This window comes from Pezoporus wallicus, unplaced genomic scaffold, assembly GCF_028554395.1.
Source record: "Pezoporus wallicus isolate ANWC-B61680 ecotype Strahan unplaced genomic scaffold, APGP_CSIRO_Pwel_v1 contig_3952, whole genome shotgun sequence".
NCBI lineage: Eukaryota > Metazoa > Chordata > Aves > Psittaciformes > Psittacidae > Pezoporus > Pezoporus wallicus.
Window position 1 is genome coordinate 10,108,525 of NW_026635034.1, and position 23,452 is coordinate 10,131,976.

Consider the following 23,452-nt stretch of genomic DNA (forward strand, 5'->3'; position numbering starts at 1 on the left):
GAACTGCTTAGTGAAGTTCAAAATTTGGCACTTATTTGTTGAATACAGGGTGGAGGGGCAAGTTAACCTAGTAGATTGACAAGTTTTATAGGGAATTTGCTAAACCAACACATTTGTCAGAGACTGACAGTCTGATACATATTTACAGCTTCTAATATGACAACTCGAATACTTCAAACACTTCATACTTTGTTAATGCATCTGGATTTAACTTTATACATCTGGAAGGTAAATCGAGATGCATTAAGAAAGCTTAAAATAAAAGGTTGGCATCAAGCTCCCTCTGTACACTACTTCTAATGCAAGTATTCACTGAAAACTCAGCATATATTGCTAAACATTCTCCAGTTACACAGGTTAGTAAACCAGGAAGCAGGGAAGACAGCTAATAGCAGTCTCAAGAGCTCAACTCAAATGCCTCAACTCAGCAGGCAATTTCACCTGAAGTGTGGTGGCATGAGGACACAGGTCTCTGTTTTCCTCAGCCCTGAAATACATTGCAGTATCTCTCTCTCTCTACATGAACATGTCTGTGACGTTTTCCTCACTACCTTCTTAAGATGCCTTATTTTCTACAGCCTCTCTGGTTGCATATCTTTGACACTTAGCAAGTGTATTCATTTTAATTACATTTAGATTATGCTGAAGTACCTCCCTAATGGTTTGGCACAGCAGTGTTATTTTTAGCCTTTACATTTTCATACAGCGCATCCCGGACTTCTAAAACATGTCCTGAAGAAAATATCCATTTGTAATGATAATAAAAGCATCCAGGACGCGACAACATCCTTAGCTCTAATATGCACTTCTGTTATATTCAGTGGCACATTAGCATGAGCTATTTGTAATGAGTTTTGTGGTAGGAATTTGCACAGAAAAGTTGATTAAAAGAACATAAGTGACAGCTTGTCACCAGGTAATGAAGCCCAATATACTACTCTCTCTTATATTCCCTCTTGAATGCTCTCAGTGAGATTAGATTTGGTACAAATACCCACCAAGAAGGCCAGGAGAATTTGCTGCTCTGTAAAAGTTACATCAACTTTTCACCTCCACACTGATTCCACCTCAAACCATATTTCAACGGCATCTTGTGTTCATCTCTTTCCAGGCCAGGACTGCTCTTCTAAAGTAATCCACCAGAAGGAATAGTCAGTCTATATTAGTGGCAGCAGATGTGCAGTTAATGCTGTTGCTTTTAGTTAAATAGATGTTAATGGTTTATTTGAAGACTAATGAAGACCAAACCGCTGGAACAGTATCCTTGAAAGCACCGTAGACAGATCTCACAGGTGGTGTAAAAGGGGTCAACATGTGCAATCTGAATTTGGACCTAATCTCAGGAGCAAAAAAAAATCCTTTAATCAGAGTAATTCTCTGAACTGTGTTCTGAGTACTAATAACCTTCCACAAAAATGCTCCATACGAAGAAGCATCTGAAAAAGAGTAGCCTAAAAGATACCAGGCTTCCTGAAATGTCTGAAAATCTTTTGCTCTTCTGGTTGACAACACAGTACCTACTATTTCTTTTATACTTTGTACTGTTTTGTAAAGACAAAAGAGTATTTTTCCCCCACTTGGAATAGGATTACAACGTTTTGAAAGTAAATACCACTTGCTACAGGTAAATACTGCTGTAGTTTAAAGGATGCTCAACATGGAAAAGGACAATACAACTTTGCAGAATCTGGAATAGAATTTCACAGATCTTTTCACACATCTTTTTCCAAGAATGCTTTTTATGTGTGTAAAGTATTTTCCATAATTATACACATGGAAATTTGCTCTGGCTTAAATTTTTCCTTCAAAATCTTCTCTTTTTCCTATAAAAAAATCACTTCTCATGGTAAGCAATGCTGCTGTTCCCAGGATGTTCGACCACAGACCAGTTGTAATTTAAATCTTTCAGCATACCTGCTGTATTTTTTAACTAGTCTGGTGAAGAACATGCATTAAATCAAACACTGTATTAACAAACCAGAAGGTACAGAGTAAGGACCAGGAGACTACTCAAAATCAAGGTTATTTTTGTTATCTTTCCTAATGCAGTCAAGATTTAAATCCAAACTGTACTACTATCTGGATTGAAAAAGGGAGAACAAAATTATCTTGAGGTAATTCCTCTGCATATGAAGTTTATACAACACTTAGAAAATGGAAAGCAGTCTGACTGATTACTTCAGTAAAATAAACACACAGCTACTTAACTCTTAGCTAGCTATCTTCCTTTGTACAATTAAAAGGGTTTTCCCATCATTAACTCAGTTTTACAAATGCTAAGTTGAGCCTGCAAGTTTGATGAGTACTCTAAACCAGCATTAGCCAACACTGCTGCTGAAAGAAACCAGCCTGCTTCCCCTCACCCTCCAGCCACTCACTCCTGCCACTACCTTCGTTTGCCAAGTTATTTTTCATTCAGGCTAACTTCCCAGCCTGTCCCTATGCAAGTGCACAAGTGTTAATGCAAGCACAGAGAGAAGCAGCACAAATTAGCACAGAGAGGTACACAAGGAATGTGGTGCAGTTTCTTTCAAAAGTGCCAGCTTTTGCTACTTCACTGTGTTCCAAGTTGTACTTTGATGAACTCTGAGAACTAAGTGACATGCCAAGAGCCAGTGACTGGCAGAACCACCAGTTGGTTAGGACACAACACAACCACCATTAGTCTTTCATCTTTTGCAGCCTGGTGAAATTGTGACCCTCAAATCTATCCACAAAAACCTCCAATGATAGAATAGCCCTGCTATGAATTTATTAATAAAAGTAGTTTCCCTCAAGGGGGAGCTGTTATCTAATAGTCTGAATGCAAAGCTGGAAGTCTGGAAAGCTACAGCTCAGTTCAGTCACTGATTTCAGGGATACCGTACCACTCAGTTTAAATCATCAGTACCCAAGGGACTCCATTGAAAATGGCCCTTGTCCTCCTTGTGTTTCAGGTTCCCAGTTTGTAAGGTGGGACACTGAACACTCATCCACCTGTGAAACTCATTGGAACGGCTACAAAGTGCTGGGAGAACACAGCATGCGTTATTTGCAGAAACAACACAGAAAAGTGGAAATATAAATAACTGCCTAAAGTGGGGTTCTGTCACACTGCTCCCCAGGCAGTGTGCTACAGCTGCCTTGCACAGGGCACAAGACAACACAGGCTCTGCACTCCCACAGGGAGCTTCCCTCCTGGCTTCAACAAGGGGGAAGATGACCCTTCAGAAGTGGATTTTCCACCAGGGAGGCTCAAGCAAAAGAGGGAGGTGTAGGCACTGCTGGGCCAGCTGGAGTACCCTGGAATCATGCCTGTGCTCCGAGTCATGCCAAGAAATCCACTTTTCTGTCCTACAACTTGACTGTGCTTTGGTGCTTCTCTTCAGGTATTTTATTGGGTTGATTGGAAGCATGATCTGGCTGTCATTTCTGAAGGACAGGGATGATTATCACTGCAGGTATGACAGGACTCTTTCAATCACAGCCCATGCATACGTGTCTTCTCTGCTTGGATAATATACAAAGACGTAATGGATCTAAGCCACCCCTGAGCAAAGTTTTCCAGCAAAAATAACTGGTAAGAAGTGCTACAGCTAGGTGTTTTCTGGTTGTCACTGAGGCATTAAGAACTGATGGCAAACTAAGAGAAATTAGATAAAGGCAAGTGAGAAACAGGAATAAGGCAGTCAAAAGACATGTGTAGTGAAAAAAGGCTAGGTTAGGCCAACATTAGCAGTTATCATGAAAATAAAGATTAATGCAAAGGACTAATATAGAAAGAGGTATACTCCTGATGGAAAAGTGCTGGACTAGACTAAGACAAAGAGGATCAGGAAGCCAGAAGACATCCCGTTTTTCTCCCAATAGTTTCTAGATACACAGGCAAATACAGACACACATATACAGCTAGGCAACAGGCTGTGACCACGTCCTTTCCTGCATCTTAAATATGCAAAAGAGAAAGTGAGGAATTGATGGGTAAATGGACACAAGGTGCAGTAGTGAACACCTACCCATCTGCTTCTCTTCCCCTGTGTACATCATCCTAGCCTATAGTTTCTAAACATATCCAGTTCAGTGGCCTCCAGTAAAAGCCCTGGGATCATCTGATACACAGACCCCATTTTCAAGATATATTTGCATACAATATTTCATGTCCCCTCCTTTGTCTGAATATACAAATGTGTCAGTTGCACAAAGAGCCACAGCATGCACAACTGGATGCACACAAGAGACACAAAACTCAAACCTTTAACTGATCTACCAGACAGGATCAAGAATGTACTTCCCCGTCCCAGCTTCTGCAAACATTTGCAGTAACAAGTACTTTTGTTTCGTAATGATAATCAGCTTGAGCTGGGGTACAATATTCAGCCATGATACTAGTAAAAACATTGAAAGTGAGTGTAAGTGCTGAAACACACTTTTTGTGCAAAACCTATTTCTCCTAAACCTTTTTTTCCAGATGAAAAATAAAAAAAAAAAAAAAAAAAATCAAAGGTTTGCAAAAGAAGTTGCACTGCAAGAGTTGCTTCTTCCAATCCAAGATTGTTTCCCACACACACACTTCCCATAGACCCTCCTTTCGTTTGCCACAAAAGTGTGACTCCAGGCAGCCTGAAGAAAACAAATATTGGCTGTTCCACAATTGCATCTTTTCCCAAAATAGAAAAATCCTTCTGTTAGCAATAATGCCTTCATGGCAAATATATAACCAAGGTGTTACTCAAGGCAGGCAAGCTACCAGAAAACATATTAGCTTAGCTTTGAAAGTGCCTTTACTTATCACTAACACAGAATTTGCAGAGAGCCCCTACTATTACCTTTCCCGTACAACTATCACAAGTGGTAACATGACCCAAAAGAAGTTAATGAAAAAAGCTCAGGAGAAATGAAGTTTTTGACCACAACATCTGGATTGTTGTTTAACAAAGGAAGAAAATAAAATAATAGGAAGGGAAAAAAAGAAGAAAGAAAAACAACACAGGGAAAAATGAAGAAATGTAACTAGCCCTGTACAGCAAATGTTTTCTTCTGTCCACTCTGAAGTCTCTTTCATGTGCTAATGGTAGCATTTTTTTAAACTCTTCCCCTTTGACTTACTCAGACCTTTAAGGACCTCACACATCTAATGGTTCCTCACATTCACCAAGAACAATCAAGAGAGGTCTGGGGGGTTGACGTGCAGTATGATTAATGGACAATGTTGATTTAATTTCCTATAACAGGAGTTCTCTCTAAGCTTTCTCCAAGGAGCAGTTTCTTTGCAATCCAGGACTTAAGTATTTTACTAATGAAGTCTAATAAATAGCAAATTAAATAATGCTGTTTCCCAGAGACAAATCCTCTCATTTCAGAAAATAAAAAGGAAACAAAACAAAACAACCCCAACCACCATATTTAAAGTTCTGGTTAAATCTAAAAAAGGCTGCATAGCAATAGCAGGAATGTAGATAGCTGTTGAGGGTTTTGGTTTGGAGTGGGGTTTGGGTTTTTTTGGTGGGTTTTCTTTTGGGAGAAGGTGTTTGGGGTTTTTTTTGTCCAGCTTATTTTGTTTTATTTAAGAAAACTGAGTAATGATCTGGTCATTCCTGACACTGCTAACTGCTCACTCTTTTTTCTTTTTAAACAGGGGTGCGCACTTAATTTCCACTTCCAATAAATTAGTCTTTATTTATTGGTCACTTTTATATTACAGCTACTAAAATGCATGCTATTACATATTCATTGTAATACTTAGGTGCATTTCAAAAGCAACTTCAAGGGGCTTTATTTAAAATAATTTACAACTTTCTCAATGTAAGGAATGATCAATACATCCTTTTCATGAAGTGAATTTTAACCTTCAGCTCCACAAACGAACAATGGAACACTATTTGCATACATCCTAACTGTTACTCAATCAACATGACACAATTTCCCAACTGAATTCCCACACAGCTTTAGCTTTAAACGGTGGAATTCCTACCTCAAGAACACAGAGCAGCAGAGAGCATTTCCTGCAAGATTCTTATCACTTTCCCACCACTGAAAATTTTACCTTTAAATACTTTCAAGACAACACATTTTGCTTGACTGCCAGAGTACAAAAAATCTCTCCCTGCTATTTCCAAGGCTTTGCAGCACACTTGATTCCAGTTCTTCAAGTTATGACACAGTTAGTCTGGTGTCCTGAGAGAAACAACTGCATCCAACTCGGTTATGGGGACCGCTGATAAAGAGACAGAAAGTCTCTCAAAACCATGCAACAACCCTCTGTGCTACTGGAGTGGGCCCATGGAACACAATCTTTCCCATCACTTTAGTAAAGCCTGTATCTTTGCATTTTATCTTTAATATTGCTAAAAGGCATTGTCCTATGAAATAATGAAAATTCCCTCATCCTGACAGCTCCCGCTATCTCTTTAGAGCGGCAGGCTTAACTGGTCTTAGCACTCTATTTTGTCTGTTGAAGTACAGTATATTCAATCTTTATTCTGCACTTGGGTATCTTCTCTCTCACCCCTTTAAAGACCCACAAGCTTGGGAAGTTAAAATGAATTACTGCAAAAGTCAAGGCACGTTTAAATGAGGATCTCAGGACTATTTTCCCAGATAAATGGGCTCAAACTGAAACAGTTCAGAGAGCTTGCTCCAGAAGGTTACATAAAAATATATTAGGCAATTCTTCCAACACACAATCTACCTGTTTCTGAAAGATCTCAACTAAGAGAGCAAGAATACTTCTTTCTGGCCCAGGATTAAGTGCTTAGCAGGTAAGCAAATGAATAATTTTCTATGAATTTTAGAGCCATTTCATGACTCTGCAGTTAATTCAAAGAAAGCCTAGAGATTCCTCTGTCTGTCATATGTAACATTTTAATCAACACCAAAACCAGTTATGCTGCTAATGCAGATGTTAAGATTCCAGTATTCTAGTGCCTACAGAATTTGATTACTGGCTAAATCAGTAACCTACTGAGAGGCTTGATGGTGAAATTTAAAATTGACAAAACCATTTAATGTTAACTAAAGTTTTTCATTACAAATGAACTGTACAAAAATAACATTTACTTTCAAAAACTAAAACATGGGCAGAAGTAACAGTGCTGTGATTTAAAACTATTTGATAAGTCCAATTTCCTTAACAGAGGCAAACTTAAATGCTGTCAGAAAAAACACATGCAAAGTAACTCTTTTGGGTTTTTTTAAGAGCAAAAGTTTATTATGACACAAAACTGCAATACTGCACAGTGCAAGAGAAATAATGGCAGAACTACATAGGAAGGCACTACATTTTTAGAGATGTGGCACTTGAGCTGCATAATAAGTATGTGGCATTAGCAGCTGATAGTTAACAGGCCTCTCCTCAGCAAATCTGCTCAGAACAAGCTGATGTTTATCTAGGATTCCCACTCAGTCGTGTGTAAGAGTGCTTAAATAAAGCTGAGCCAAAGACAGTTGTTGGAATGGATGCCATGCCAACGCGCTCCAACAAAGGGCCGCATAGTTAAACACGAGCTTCAGTTTTGTTCAGTAAGAATTCAATTTACAACCTGAGCGAATCAATTTTTCAGCTGAACAGAGCAACGTAGTATTTTTCTTCCATAAGGGAGAAATGAACCAAGTGGGTAACTCTGCCCATTAGTTCATTTGGTCACCTCATGTCAGTCTATCTGTGCTCATGTCAGTCTATTTGTGCTCTGCAACCTCCTGATATTCCCCACTGGCTCGTCCTTGTACATGCTAAGCTGCACATGGACCAACAAGAACATAATCAGAAACACTGCATAAGGCAGAGGTTTGATTCTTTCTTTGCCTCTGCCATCCAACCTAGTTCTTGCACAAGCAAGAACAATAAATCTGAATCTAAAAGAAGCTTTCTGCTACAAATATATCTAGAGAAGTTACTAGCACCGACAAGTATTTGAAACAAAACATGATGTGACATTGTAAATTACAACCACAAACCAGAACAAAACCCAGTTTGAGCTCTATTTACACTTACAGCCTTTAAAATGCAATATGGTTCCTGATATAAAAGAGGTAAAAGCTTGTCAAAGCTTTTTTTTGCAGGTAAAAAAAAAATACAGGGTAATAAAGCCCCTTCCCTTCTCTCTTTTAATCTATGGGGGTTTCTCCATCTCCCCTTTTAAATCCTGAAAGATAAAAAAACAAGGGAAAAAAATTATATGCAGATTTGCCACATCTGCAGTTGGAAGACAGGCTCATTTAGGGTGGTGACAGGTCTTGCCTTTCATGACTAGAAAGTAAGGAATGTGTGTCTCTTGTTTATTGACATGTACTAGAAGCACACTATCATGCCAAACTACGCAAGAGCTCGGGTCTGTTAAGTACAAATATACATAAACCGCCATGTCTGCGAAAGAGAAAGAGGTCACAGCTGAGGAAGAGGTTGCTTTCAAACGTGCCCAGTCTACTTCTAGGGCTTTTGGGTTTATTACTGTGCAATATGGCAATATGTATTTGTTAATTCCTCCCCCACTCTCTCAGCAAATCCCTTATGTTTTAGCTAATAAGTAGTAGTAGCAAGCCTGTTACACACAATCAGGAGAACTGACAGATAAGAGGTTTAGTTTAAGGATATAATCAGCGCGAGCAAACACTAGAGTGACCCAGCTGTAAACAGTGGATATAAATGATAATATTTGTCCTGGTCACCTACCGAGCTATTAGACACTTTTCACTATGTAACAATGTAAATATAATGGCTACAGTATATACAGCTCACAGTGCTACCATCTGGTGTTCCAAGCAAGAAAACTGAGCTTTATTAAAAAATAAAGTAATTTCTGATTTTTTTTTTTTAGACAGAGCTGCATAGTTTGTTCAAATCAACATTTAACTGTGAATGTCTGATATATCTAAGCAGAAATTGTATATCTAATACTAGATGATATTTCATTAAATGCTATTTGAGAACAGTTAACTATGAAACAAAAAGAAAAGTGTTGAAAGAGAAGACCTGTATTTGTTTCACATCATTTCAGGAAACTGTAGGGATGACTGGCTCCTTGAATTTGTATGGGAATCCCAAGCTAAGCTTCCATAGTAACTTATAACCAAAAAAAAGTATCAATTCCCACATCCCCAATTTTGGATACCCTGGAATTTTTAGATACAAGTATGTGAGATTATTTTGGCACCAACAAAACCTGGGATAAAACTGAAATTATAACCCTACCTATCAGAAAACACTCCATTAACATACGTAATGCTCTTACAGTATTCCTCTATATCACAGTATTTGCGGTTCATAACAAGATGTCAAAGCTGTCAAGATGCCATTATGGTTTTTAATTTACATTTTGCTAGCACATCCACCTGCAGTACGGTGCAAACAAAACCATGTGATGTCTGACCATCACATCAACTGCTTTACAAAACTTCATAATCACTCTTACAGACTCATTACAAGAGAATCTTAGGTGACATGCATAAGGCACTTTAATAGGAGAAATTCTTTGCACTGACTCTTCTCACACACCTTCACTCAATTTCTATAGACTGTAGATTGACTCTGTCATCTCTGTTGACCTGGATTAAAGCTTAGCTATAATCATGGTTGTAACACGACATAAATAGATCTAGGGGAAATTAAACAACTGAAGGCCAGGTCTCTGGGGGAATGCTAAGTGTAGGTAGTTGGCTAATTCTTCAGCACAAGCCCCCTTTTCAGAGGAGAGGGCCATGCAGGGTCAACAAAACGTGTCTTTGTGTCATTTACACTTTGCCAGATTCTTGACTTGGAAATTCTGCCCAAGTCAAGGAGGGCACAGAAAATGCACCTTCCCTTATTTCCCCTCTGTAAAGAGAGTAACTGGAAAGAGATAAGACATTAAAGAGCTTTCAGGCAGGGAAGTTTTTCTGATTAAGACCAAATTTTTGGAGTAAATCCCACAAATGAATCTGGCAATCCAATTATTTTTCCAACTGAGGCAGGGGAAAATGCTACCAGGTAACGTGAAACTGGAGTACCAGAAGAAGCAGCAAGGGGTTGTGGTGCCCCTCATGTTACGCAGCTCGGATGATGCCAGTTAGCACAGAAGCAGCTATCGCAGAGAGCGAGCTGCAGTCTCGCCAAGCCTCAGGAATCACAAACTATTTTATGTATGTTTTTAAAGCAGATACACTCCATTTCATGGCCATCAAATCACTTGGCAGCTTCTGCCCAGTGTCTTGCAGGCTCTGGGGAGCCAGCAGTGCTCCCACAGCTCCCAGGGCAGGACACTCCTCCCTGCAGGCTGTCCTGGGGAGGGCCTTCACCCAGGAAAGGCTAAGCTGTGTGGGCTCCCATGCTCAAGGCATTTCCACCAAAGCTAACAGACCAGTTTATCCATGCCCTAAGGTGTCTGCCTGAAAAGGGTTATTTACTGTGACATCATCTTGTATGCAACAGAAACAAAAGAGCACCTCTCTGCCACAACCTTCTTGCCTCAGGGGTTTGTGTGAGTCTCTAAGTTAGTCTTGTCACCGAAGTGCAACTTTCTGAAACCTTCACTGTAGCTACCACCACTCGTGGTGGGACAGGTCTGAGACAGCAACTATAGAAGAATGAATTAGCAGAGTGAATTCTTGCTTTCCTTCCTCCCTCTAACCGTAGAACGCATTAATGGCACAAGAACGTGTTGCACTCCCCCATCACCAGTGACACTCAAATTCATTTCTAGCATGGTAAGAACTGAAAAATAATAAAAACCTCAGAGAGGGAGACTTCCAGGCAGCCTTGAGTAATAGCACTCTTGCATTACAGCATAGTAACTGACCATGCTTTCTTCAGTTTGCTTACTAGAGGTAGGTTCCAGGATGAGATATCTATCAGCCTTCAACATAGTTATAAAGAGTTCCTAACTCCAATAAACCAGATAAGGTTAAAACGGGTTCCTCTGAGTCACTGCCCTTCTTGTACAGGCATATAGCCGCAATCACAGTGAGCTGTGACAGGCCAACAGTCCACCTAGCACAATAGTGAGTACCAACAATGTTGAGGCGAAGATGCAAAAGCACGTGCTTAAAATAGTCTTTCAAAAAAATAATTTGAAGACATTTAAATGGGAGATGAGCTTCTCTGGACACGTATTTTGTTTTAACCTGCGAACTTTGCCAATCCCTCTCCTGCTAGACAGCAAGAAGGCTTCCAAACAAACTCTTACCAACAAAATTCACTTCAACTTCTAAACACATGTATTTTGAACCATTAGAGAAACAGAAACTTTACCAGCAGACTCATCAAGTGCCACAATGAAAGACTTTCTGTTAGGGAAAGTTTTCTAAAGCAGGAGGAAGCAAAGAAGGAATTAAAAATAGAGGCAAAAATGCATGGTATGCACCCAAGGGTCTGCTCCGGTGGCAAATTCAAGTAATAGTGGAATTTTACACTGGACTAGGAAACGGCCTGTTTTTGAAAAATAAATGCCAAGACCTTTAACACAAACAAATGTCTATGTGAAACTGTGGATATTTATTTTGAAAACGGTAGCTCTGACTGATCAGATCATTTAATTCTATTTATATGGTGACTATCATGCTAAAGATCCAGTTTAAAATTACACAGAAGTAACTGGGTAGACTTACACTGGAGTAAGAGGTCAGTTTTCAAAAAGCAACACAGGAACCAAGATATCAAAACATTCAATATAATATTCACATTGCTGTATTTCATGTTTAATCACTGTAACCTATTTTACACTAGCATTGCTGATTCTGCTTTACTTCTCACACCTGTGCCTCCATCAAGAGCCCTGTAGACATCTCAAATCTTTTACAGTAGTTATATCAATGCTATCAACAATTAATGCAATCAACAGTGCTTATATCATCAGTGCTAATGTTCTGTTTGATTAGAGAATGTTACAAATTCTGATTTTGTGATGCACTTCAATTGCCACAGAGTAAGTGAAGCGTCTTGTCTAAGTGCACAGATTTCGGACAACCGGCAGTTGTACCAACATCTACAGAAAGTTCCATGGGGAGACGTATTGACATGCTCCAAATGTCACTACAACTCTATCTGCAGTTTATTAACTGTGCAAGAGAACAGGAAATGGTAGAGCAGCCTTAGGTCATGACAAACTAAGACATGAAGAGGGACTGTTTGGAAACTACTCCATCTTTACCACTGGGAAGCACCTAATACTATTAGCATATTCTTCTAAATTAGGAATAACTTTTTTGTTTGACCATGTTATACAACACACATGAAACCAAGAATCTTAAAGCATCCCTTTCTCCTTCATGTGTCACACTTGCAGTATTTTACTAATTCCTGTAGCTCATAATGAAGACATTTATTTTAAAGAGGCTGCCAATAAATCAGTAGTTTAGTGTCCTCAGGAGAGGCAAATGGATGACAGAACATTAGTCCTCAAAGCCTCCATCCAGCTCATGAAGACTCAGTTCACCATAGTCACAAAACCTAGAGCTGTGACTTGCCTTGTTTTGTATCAAATTCTACCAGGTAGGATCACTTCCTAATAAGTAATATTTTAAATGGTCAAAATTACTTAGATTAACATCATTCTGTAAAATGAGATTTTAATCTGAGGAGAGTTAGTGTCCTGAGAAAATCCATATTATGTAGATCACACAATTAATAAAATTGCATGTCTGAAATTACTGCTTTGTAACTGCATAACGAGAAGCAAAAAAAAAATTTATTTCTGTTCCAGGACATTGAGACACCACATCCTTTCAACCCGCTGCTCTTTTGTCTCACAGCTCTGTTAAACAGTCAGCTGCTGGCAGATGCTGTGGCTAGAAAGGGTCACGGACAGTCAGTTGCGCACCTAACACACCAGAATGCTCTCTTCAAATCTCCCTTAAAACAGTATCTCCACTGTATGCAGCAGATGCAAATATCTAAGCATGGTCAAGAGGCCATGTAACCTAGGTAAGGCTGCAGGTCAATTCTGATAGTTTAGTCAAGATTAATTCTCCACACTGCCCTTAAATAAACTGTCTCCACACACCTCAAACACGAAGTGTCCAGTCCTACATTACTTTTGCTAATCACATTATAGATGACATCTTTTTATGAAAGAAATTCTCAGTTACATATGTTTACAGAAGCATCTGCTACTTAGGGATGATACCAACACATCTGTAATGTGTGTTATGTTTCCTCCCATAGCAAGAGCTATAGGAGTAAAGAGAGTCAGGTGATCAGCAGAAAGACTCCAATAGGACTTGGCAAGTTTTGTTCCCTAAACTTTGTGCTCAGTCCTACAAATATTTACCAGTGCTCCTTAAAAGTATTAATAAGATAATAACATGCACAAGGGTTATTTGCTACTATGGTGAGCAAGCACTGCTCGTTGTGTAGTACAGCTATGACAAAGGCTACAAATAACAGACAAATAGGCTAGCAATACCAGAGCAAAAAACTTTGGTAGTTGGCATTAATATTTCACTGTTACTAGATCAGGCATAACTACACAAAAGCTGAAAAAAATGCATATTAATCTGAAAAGTAAAAGACATCATTTATTAGCAATTACTAACTGTAAGTTCTGTACCTTGTGATAAGTAATCGGGTGTCCTTCTTCCTACTTACATAAGGTTCACAAGATCATGTTATCTACGTGTTGTGTGACACATTTTGGGAGAGGATTATTCCTTCAGCTGTGTAAATCAAGCTTGCAAAGCTTATTGCTGGGAGAATAGATGGCCAAACCTAAAAGTTGTTGCCTCAGATTCAATGATTTAAGCTCTCAAAGATGTCTTTGACTTCACTGTCTTCCAGAATAGGTAAGTAATATTTTACATACTCACCTAAACCACTGACAGTATACTCAAGATCACTGGCATCCAACAGAATTGGTCCATTCTCCTGTTGGCCTTCTTCCTTGTAATACAGCTTGTACCCTTGAATAGCTGCAGTGTCCTCAGAGTCCTGCTGCCACTGCACTGTAATAGTGGTACAGTTCATCGGCTCCAAACGCAGCTCAGGAGACTTTGGTGCTGGTTTTAGAGAAATATATATAACATTCTTACATTCTAGAAACTAATTTTCACATTAAAATCTGGGTGCCCAAAGTTCACTCTAGACTTTGATTCTAGCTCATCTGTGTGTTCATAATTATTTCTTTATTATGTCTGGCTCCCTATAAAGCTAATCTAACAATGTAATTCAGGATAAATTAGAATTGAATTTTTTTAATGTAATAATAATTAATAAGTAATAAATAAATAAACTAAAAGGTAGTTACTTTCAAAGAAAAATGAAAACACACCAAAGATAGTCAGTACTGGCACTACCTGGTGAAAAAAAAATCGAAGCTGGTAACACTAAGAATTACCTTTCACACTTGTAGCTTTGGGAGTCCGGTGGGAAGTCCATAAAGATGCCTCTCCCCAGCCAATCCTTGTTGCAGCAGTGATACGAACCAAGTACACACTGTCAGGCCTCAGGCCTTCAAGCAGATACTCATCTGAAGTCCCTGGAAGCTCCAGGACTTGAACTTTGGTCTCTGTGCTGAGACGGAAAGACAGACGGTACAGGACCACCTGACCTCTCCTATATTTTGCAGGAATTGGCAGCCAGGAGATGAGAATATCTGTAGGACTCCTGCTTGTCAAACTTATTTCAGGAGCTCTCAAGGGAACTAAAAAGGAAAAGACAAAGTTTTTGAGCTCAGGGAAAAGAGAGATGGAAAGCTCTCATCTGAAAGCTTAGTCTATGATGAGATACCAATAATGTAAGAGTAAATAATCCAAGAAGTTTCGTACATTCTTGTTTATTTTAAGAATAACTTGACACTGCTCATACTTCTCACCTTCTGTATGCAGTATAGCCTTAGCAAGCTCCTTTCCATGAGGTCTTCAATGTTTTCTTATTACTGTCAGCAGCAATCAAAGGTAATCAGGACCTTACTGTTCTGACAGCCTGACTGTCAAGGTTAGATGCAGCAGCTTAAACTGAGAGTCCAGACAGCAACCTGCACTGTTGAATACTCAGTGTGTGTTTTCTTCTACCGCACTGTGTAATTAGGGTAGTAACTCCTGGACAAGAGACAGGCAGACAACTGGAACTGGCAATGTTCCATGCTGCCAAAGCTTAACCCTGTCAGAATTTATTTATCAGTTCTAATGAACTATACCAAACAGTTTGTTGCCATCATGATGTTCAGATTGTTAAATCACTGCACAAAAGTAGGGCCTTTTCTGAAATTGCGACGCTACTTACAAGCAGGTAGACAAAAAAAAAAGAAGAAAAAAAGAAAAAAGTTTTTTTTTGGCATAGCAAATTTTTATTTCAAATTTTCCTCCAAAATTTGCAAAAGATGCAGTGGATGTGCAGTTTGATTCATATTTCAGATTCCCAAGACAGCGTCATAGAGACTAAGTCTCAGGGTATCATCAAATTCTCAACTCTAAGGGAATTCTTAAAAAATCTAGGAGTTATCTACATAATTTAATGAAATGTCTTTCAAAGCAGATAACGACACTGTGTAATATACAATGTTGCCTGTTGCAATGTTACTTTACTTTTCTTTACTCTCATTCCTTTCATCAGCTGGCTCAGTCTTACATTGTGCATATCCTGAATTTTCACTGACATCAATGGAAATTTGGGATCCTCAAGAGCTGCTAGCACTGGATTGTGCATTTCTACACAGTGCAAATAAAAATGTTCAGCTAAATCAGTGATATTTGTCTTACCATCTTCAAGGGTGTGCTGAGTCACATGATCTGACATCTGACTGGCTCCCAGAGGCATATAAGCTACAATATAGAAGGTGTAATTGCTGGCTGGTTCCAAGTCATCAATAATGTAATGGGTTGTATCATTTCCAATGACCACTTGGTACTCTTCATTATTTAAACCTGACATAAAGAAACCAAGAGTTAGACAAACAAAAATTCCTGTCAATCCCTAAACATCGCAGTATCTTAACTTTTAGATCCTACGAAGTTATTTCATGTTCTTCCCCAGCCTACCTCTGTGTTTTCAATCCTACTAAGTAAAAGCTCTTTTATGCACAGAAGTAACTGTGTCTTGCTGCAGCGTAGATTATGGTGTTTCAGCATTTTCCTGAATAAGGGATGATGAATGCAATTCTAAACCCTATTTAGAATTAGTCACAACAAACTGTTCCCAATGTACAGTAACACAACAGACAAGCCCTAATAGCCTTATCATTCATACCAAGCTTCTAAATCTATTTGTTTAGAGTCAGGGAGGTTTTATCTAAAACCTATTTACAGGGCCTTTCTATAGCAGACTCTGAGGAATGTGAGGGCTCTAACTCCATCAGAAAAAACAACACCACCCCCCCACCACCCCCAAAAAGAAACAAACAGAAAGAATTTCTTCAGCAAAAGGACCTCATTTTAGCCCTGTGAATTCTATTACATTTGATTGATGCCTTTTTTTTCTTTAATTTGGAGAAAGGCCAATAAGAACAGACCAAAATGAGCTTCACAAATGTTTGGCTCATAGTGAATTGTTAAAAATTTAAAATAAAAAAAAAAAGTCAGCAATTCACATTAAAATATGCATAGCAATGCATGCAGCAGTCCTTGTCTTTGTTGGGCTTTATTCCTATAGAAGAAGGCTATAAGCAGAGTAAGTGTGGTGAAAGCTGCTGTGTTAACGAACAATTCACACCAAGTGCATGTCAACTTAATCAAACCTCTTAAAGAGCCAGCTCCTCCTCTTCACAACTGAATTTATAAACAAAACGAAAGGCAAATTCCACCATTAAGTTTTCCCACATCTATGAATTAACTTGATAGCATTTTAATAAGACAAGATTATGAGCATCTCACAACAGACTAGTTAATGGCTTGTTAATTAGGAATTGCAAGGCACGATTTCTGACCTGCTAAACAAGATCCTTGAGCTCAAATTAAAAGAACTTGTTCTCTCATTGAATGGATTGCTAGGCCTCATGCAGAGGCCCTAATGAAACAGCCATAATAGAGAACAAGGCCTGCCTTCCACCACAATCAGCGTTCCCTTTGTGCCTTTTATAAATCACTAACAAGGAATTAACACACTCCAACATGCACACTCATCAGACCCTTTTTCTTCTTGCTACTCTGACCCCGATTTGAATGTAAAATATTCTGCTTAAAGAAACAAAAAACAAAACCACAAAACCCACACCTGTTGGTTCCTACAACTAACTTGATTAAAACACTAACCTTTTTTTTTTATTAATAGGAAAGAGGACCTGAACCTGTTTTTACAGTGAAACATCAGAATACCCGAGTTGTGAAATTAAACGATTAAATGATCTTTTGTATTCAAAGTACCTACCACATTGTGAAGTCTACAGGAAAAGAAAACAAAACTATAAAACTATATATGACCAGTGTATTATCCAGTCTTCCTTTCTGTTTAAAGCTTATGGAATCACAAACAGCAGTACTACTTATGTTTTTCTTTTGCAATTAAATGTTCTCTACTCACACTGACAAATGTGGTTCCCAGCTAAAAGAAGAGAGCAATATATGAATATCAATGTATAAAGTAAAAAGTTACACATGAAAAGCTTTACGTAAGTAAGATGCACTCCAGTTAAATCTGATGCATCTAAGGATTTTTAATTTTCATTAGGGTCTGAAAGAGAGTGTGAGGGCAGAGGGGGCAAAGACATGCTGAAAGGAATAACAAAATCAATTCCTTCATTCATACAAACTATTTACACTAGTACATAATTATACAGAATTCATACAGGGTAAATAAGGTGTTGACAGTGTCAACAGTGAATGTTAGCACCTCTATGGCCTGGTATGGTGTGAATGTCATCCAAAGATTTTCCTTTATATTTAATCTGCATTTCCTTAAATAGAGTTGCTTCTAAATTTACATTAAAGAAATGGCTGATGTGATACCTCCTCACAAAGGCATCTTCTAGGGTTTTAATAATGCCTCTGATATATAGGCAATATCCTCAGAAGGGTTTACAGACTATCACTTAGAAAGCAATTCTTTTTACAGAAGTGCAGGCCATTAGCCTTTGAAACTCAACATTTTGTCCACTAAATGAAACAAAAGTGTTTTTATGTCCTGATGTGGACCTTCTGCAACTACCAAATCATGTTACCAAAGCAAAAATGCATGCAGATCACCTACATTTTGATTCTCACCACTGTAATTACTCCTCTTACCACAGTCCTCCCCGCTCTCCCTGTGTGGATTTCTCTCTAATTCAAAAGGATGCACAACAGCATTATATCAAATAAAGTAATTATCAAGAGACAATGGGGAAAGATTAAAAAAATGAGAAAGCAAGTTCCAGTAAACCAGCGGGTTTTGTTTGTTGGTTGCTTTTGTTCGGAGTTTGTTTTGGTTTTTAAACCAGGACAAGCTACAATCTCATTTCACAAGATGTAACCTTTGGATAAGCAAGCAAATAGCAGGGATTGCAAAATGATTCTGCAGAAAACACACTACAGAAGATACCTCCTTTCATGACTGTGCAAAAGTATTTCCTGCACAGATACACACTTCCCTAAGGACAGTTTCCCAGTTTTCTTTCAAGTTACCAGCTCTCTGCTCTCTACACAGGCACCAGACATACAATTACCCAGATAACTTATCTAGTGTGACTTTACTCATATTAGCTTTAAGATGGGGTTGTGAGCACAATACATCAGTGCCTGAAAGCATGGGAGGTAATTTCCCACACCTCTTGTCCTCATTATCTTTTAAAACTCTTTCCTTCCTTTCCTTCAGACAAAATTCTCTTGTGTCCTGAAATATCCCACTTGCCAAAGCAAAGGCAGCTATTCCTGCAGCAGTATTAGAGTAATTAAGCTGTCCTTCCTGTCCTCTGCTTAGCAGATGGCAGACTGGTATTCTACACAGAACTGAGCATCTGCAGTCCTGCTCTTGAGTAAACCACTTACTGAATAGAAGTGAAAAAGAAATCGCTCCTAGAAAACAGAGCAGAATCACAGCTCAGTTTAACCCATGCACCTAAAAAATTTGAGTCATTTGGAAATCACTTCTCCTGCTTATGAAAAATGCCTGTATTCTACCACCTTAAAGATTACCTTAGGTTAAAGCAATTAAATAATACTAATGGATTTTAAAATGCCAAGTTACTCATTTTTAGTCCAACTATCCATTCCCCTTTATATAGGAATTCATATATAATTTCAGAGACTAGAATAAACCTTCCCTGGCTATTTCAGTGTATTTTAAAGTTTAAGAATACATTTTTCATTATAGGATACCACAGGATGAAAGGAGAGCAGATTTTTACCTTCAGCCAATATATGTTTTAAGAGAAGATAGTTAAGTCAATAAAGTATCAATTATTCTACCTCAAAATAGACAAAAGACAGTAAAGTCAGAATAAATCAGGAATCTAGACAAAAGAGCTGTCTCTGGTGAGCAGTTCACTCTGTAAACCTCTAGGATTCTGATGTATGCTCTCTTTTTCTGCCAAGCATACACAGAGGAGAGAGTAGGCAGAAGCTCCTGCTGAGGACCGAGTGAAACAGAGGTAGCAGTATTGAGGCCCCAGTTTTGAAATCCCTCCCTAACTTCAAAATCTGCTCACCTGAGTGATCAGATAAGGGTGAGTGGAAAGAACACTCAGTCCCACAAATGAGATGATGTGGCAAAAGCATTTTTTCCCAAACATGCCTGTTGATTACAATATGCATTTATATGCTGGCATGCTCTGGTGCAGCCCTTGTTACGAACCATTCAAACTGGAGTCTCTGCACAGACATTCACACTCTTACTACACGTGTAGTGAAACAGCATTTAAATCAAACTGCTTACCTTCTGCTTTCATGTAATGCACCGAGTATGCAATCACTTTGTCGGAATTGTACAGTGGCCTCTCCCATGCTAGCAGGATTGCTGAGCTGGACATCGTTTCAGCATGGACATTGTAAGGTGCACTGGGTCTGTCTTCTGACATAACTACAGTAAGCCTGGCCCTGGAGAGAATAGATCCCTGGCTGTTCTCAGCCATGCACTGATAAATGGCATCATCTTCAGGAATGATCTGGTTTATCACCAATTTACTGAATCCAAAAAGAAGAAAAAGGGAAAAAAAATCTCACATCTTGGATAAACTTAGCTCTACATAATGCAACAACAGTTATGTTTGCCTCTGCTTCATGAGTTTAGTATAATTGTCTTACATGCCACAAACTTTTCTATTAGACATGTATGTGCAGTTATGAAATTTAGCAACTTGAAGTGTTCCTCAAAACCTGACATGCTTATGCAAAGCCAGGCACAGTGAAAACAAACCCATAAAACTATTCCCCACCTGCAAAGGGGCTGTCATTTTTTAATCAACTCCTTAATATGAGCTGCTCATTCTACAGAAGTAGTAAAATGGAGCTTCAAACAACTAGCAAGATTCTTGTCTCTACTATACTACTGTAAATCCAGAACAACTCTGTGGTAAAACTCTTCAGGTCCACCCGTTCTCCCATCCTGTCATTTAAGGCAGAGATCACAAAAGCTTTGCAGAGGATTTTAGGTATTTACTAATCTGCATTCCTTCTGCCAAGGAAATGCCCACAACTACACCATAACCACATTCAATGTCCAATTTCATATTTACCTGAGTCTTGCTTGGCTACATTTAGTTACTGGAATTTCACCGTTTGGTAGCACATCATTAGTGCAGTTCTCATACAGCAATTGTAATCTTACCTGTTGTACATTTTTATTCTACCATTGGAGTGTATTCTCCTTCCATTTTTTAACCATGAAATTTTTGGGGCAGGATTTCCTTCTGCCTGACAAGCAAAACGAGCAGTACCAGCTCTAGGCCTTGTTAAACTTTCTGGCCATTCCACAAATGAAGGTGGAGCTACAGACAAGTAATAAGGGAAAAAAGAACATAAAAATCAAGCCCCCACAAATGCAAGGACAGCCAGAACAATAATGAATTTTCCACACACAAACCCCTCTCCTCAGATCACCCAGATACACACATACCCATGTAGAAGGCAAAGCACATTTGTTTAAAGGTCTGCACTATCTGCAGCATTTCCACACATTTTATGAATAAAAGCAAATCAAACTCCAGCCTACAACATACTGCCCATAAAGCATACATATATTACATATTTGTACTTTGTTATAGAATTCATTTCTCTCTTCCCAGAGCCAACACTGCACCTGAGTATTTCCCAGTGCAACTGAACTGATAGTTTATGAGTATCTGACACTCCTCATCTAAGTCAAGAGACAGAAGGCGGCAGCCAGAGTTCGGTGATCTGTTTTATCTCTGCAGTCTCCCTACAGCCCTTGATGTTTGAGATAAGAATTCAACCCAGTACACAGCAGAGCTCAAGACACACACAAGATGTTAATAAACACTGTAGAAGTCAAAGCAGGCTCACCCAGCACAGTGAGAGTTGCCATTGCTACCGTGAAGTTCCGTGTGCCTGGAATAGTGGCTCGACAAACATAGACACCTGCATGCTGCACCTTGACATCAGAAATCATGAGGTTCCCATTTCCAAGGACACGGGTATTGAAGACGTCAATGGACTTATGGTCTATTTGAGAGAGTGGGAAAAGTGTGATTACAAGGCTGTTCAATGTATCTAAATAACTTATCTAAATAGGCTTGCCTGGGCAGTAATGGCATAGATCTGAGTTTCAAAGTCAAAAGAGAAAGGGAAATCACAGACGAGCCTTCAGAGGTTTCCATTTCGCATCTGCTTCGCTCTTCAGTTATCTGAACATTCAGATGCTTGGGTCTCACCGCTTGATAAATGGTTTATATCTGGCATTCACCATCACAGCTAAAAAATAATACCATTTTCCCAGTTACCCTCTCCAGTTGCCTTACATTGTGATTCAGATTGTCACTACCAACATCCTCATCATCCTTACAAACAGGGATCATCTATCTTCTTCTACTATGCTGGGGATAAAATTAGTATATTTGCTTACCATGTATTTTCTTCTATTTTCACAGTAAATGCTCTATGACTGTTACATAACCTTTTTCCTGCTTTTTTGTCTGTAAGAGTCACTGAATCAACCACAAAAGATATCTTTATTTCTCCCACTTTCAGAAATAAAAACGTGGGAAAACTTTTCATTATTTGCTTTTACAGGTACAGTCCTGACTTTCACATTTAGGTACATGTCAGAATAAAAACAGAGGTAGTTTTCATGGAAAAATGTGATGCACTAATGAATGTTATTATTCTTACTGCATTCCTTCTCCTCTCCCCTTCCAGGCAGACTACTCAGGGTTTGACAATACCTATTCATAGTCCAAACTGCCCATTAACACAAGGTCCAAATCACACTCACACGGTGCTTCTATGAAGAAGAGGAAAAGCATTTATAGGATTGCTTCATAGGATGCAATCACTCCAGCCTGCCCTAACCCACCACTGATTCTACTCCAAGTCACAGATCCCTGGTGGTCACCACCCTACCCAGCATTATCCACACACTGTGCTGGGGGCAGTGCCGGATTGACAGCAGAAGCTCAGAGTCCAACGCCTCAGAAAACCTCAGGGCTTCTTAACAGCAGTATGAAGTATACAACTGAGAGTGTTTCACTTATCCTACCCTAACCTGCTAATCGTTACCTACTACATGAAGCCTCAGAACTGTCACCTAATTGCTGAAATCCTTTCTTTCCAGTTTTACTTCCGCTTCACAGACTGAAGGTCATATGCTGTAATTTTAAGACTTACCTAACCGGCTCCATGAGATGATTGGCTTTGGATTCCCTGTGGCTACACACTCCAGTATGACAGCTTGATGAAGAGATGCTGTAATGTTTTGAGGACCAGCTATTATAGATGGCTTGTGAAAAGGCTTCAAGTCTGAGGCTTCGGAATGTGGGAAAAATAATTAAAAATAAAATCAAAGAAAGTGAGAACAATAAACAAAAACTCAATTAAACATGAAATAAAACATGACTTTTTTTAAAGGATGCTTAAAATTAAATTCACACTAAAGCCTAATTTCAGTAACTGTGGAAACTTACACTGAACAATATTTTAGCCAGAAGACACACACAAGCAAAATTATTATTTGGGCAAGTGGTTCAGAGGTCAGTAACAGCTCTTTAATGCATGTAAGTGTTTTTGCTATAATGTAAAAAAGAATCTAATGCCACTGAAAAAAATGGTGAGTACCTGGAATGACACTCAACACTGCCTCAGTGCTTTTCCGTCTATTGGCTATTGTTGTGGCAACACACCGGTAATTCCCAGCATCTTTCTGTTCAACACCATAGATCTGAAGAACTCCTGTAGGTAAAGCGGTTATCCTGTCACAGAAACCAAAAAGGATGTAGATGAACATTCAGCCAGCAATTACCATCGTGGAATTAACTACTTGATTTACAAACAGCCATTGCTACACTGACCTGGGTACAGCAGGCTGGAGGCTCAAAAACATTCTCTACATATGACTCATCTCCCCACATTTCTGAAGTACAGGCAGCATTACCCCCAGCACCATCACAAGAGCAGAGGAATTTACTTTCAACAAGTACATCTTTCTCAC

At 38.9% G+C, this 23,452-nt stretch overlaps 1 protein-coding gene across 1 annotated transcript in view; it reads right to left on the reverse strand.

Annotated features, from left to right (window-relative positions):
* Positions 1–23,452, reverse strand: part of PRTG (protogenin) — a 79,231-nt gene that overhangs the window by 23,410 nt on the left and 32,369 nt on the right. Inside the window, exons 4-11 of the mRNA XM_057398034.1 lie at positions 23,080–23,213; positions 22,633–22,770; positions 21,313–21,471; positions 20,618–20,777; positions 19,727–19,974; positions 15,643–15,807; positions 14,280–14,585; positions 13,753–13,941 (exon numbers count right to left, since the gene is read on the reverse strand). Of these exons, the coding sequence (XP_057254017.1) occupies positions 13,753–13,941; positions 14,280–14,585; positions 15,643–15,807; positions 19,727–19,974; positions 20,618–20,777; positions 21,313–21,471; positions 22,633–22,770; positions 23,080–23,213 (1,499 nt within the window). The remainder of the gene's footprint in view (positions 1–13,752; positions 13,942–14,279; positions 14,586–15,642; positions 15,808–19,726; positions 19,975–20,617; positions 20,778–21,312; positions 21,472–22,632; positions 22,771–23,079; positions 23,214–23,452) is intronic.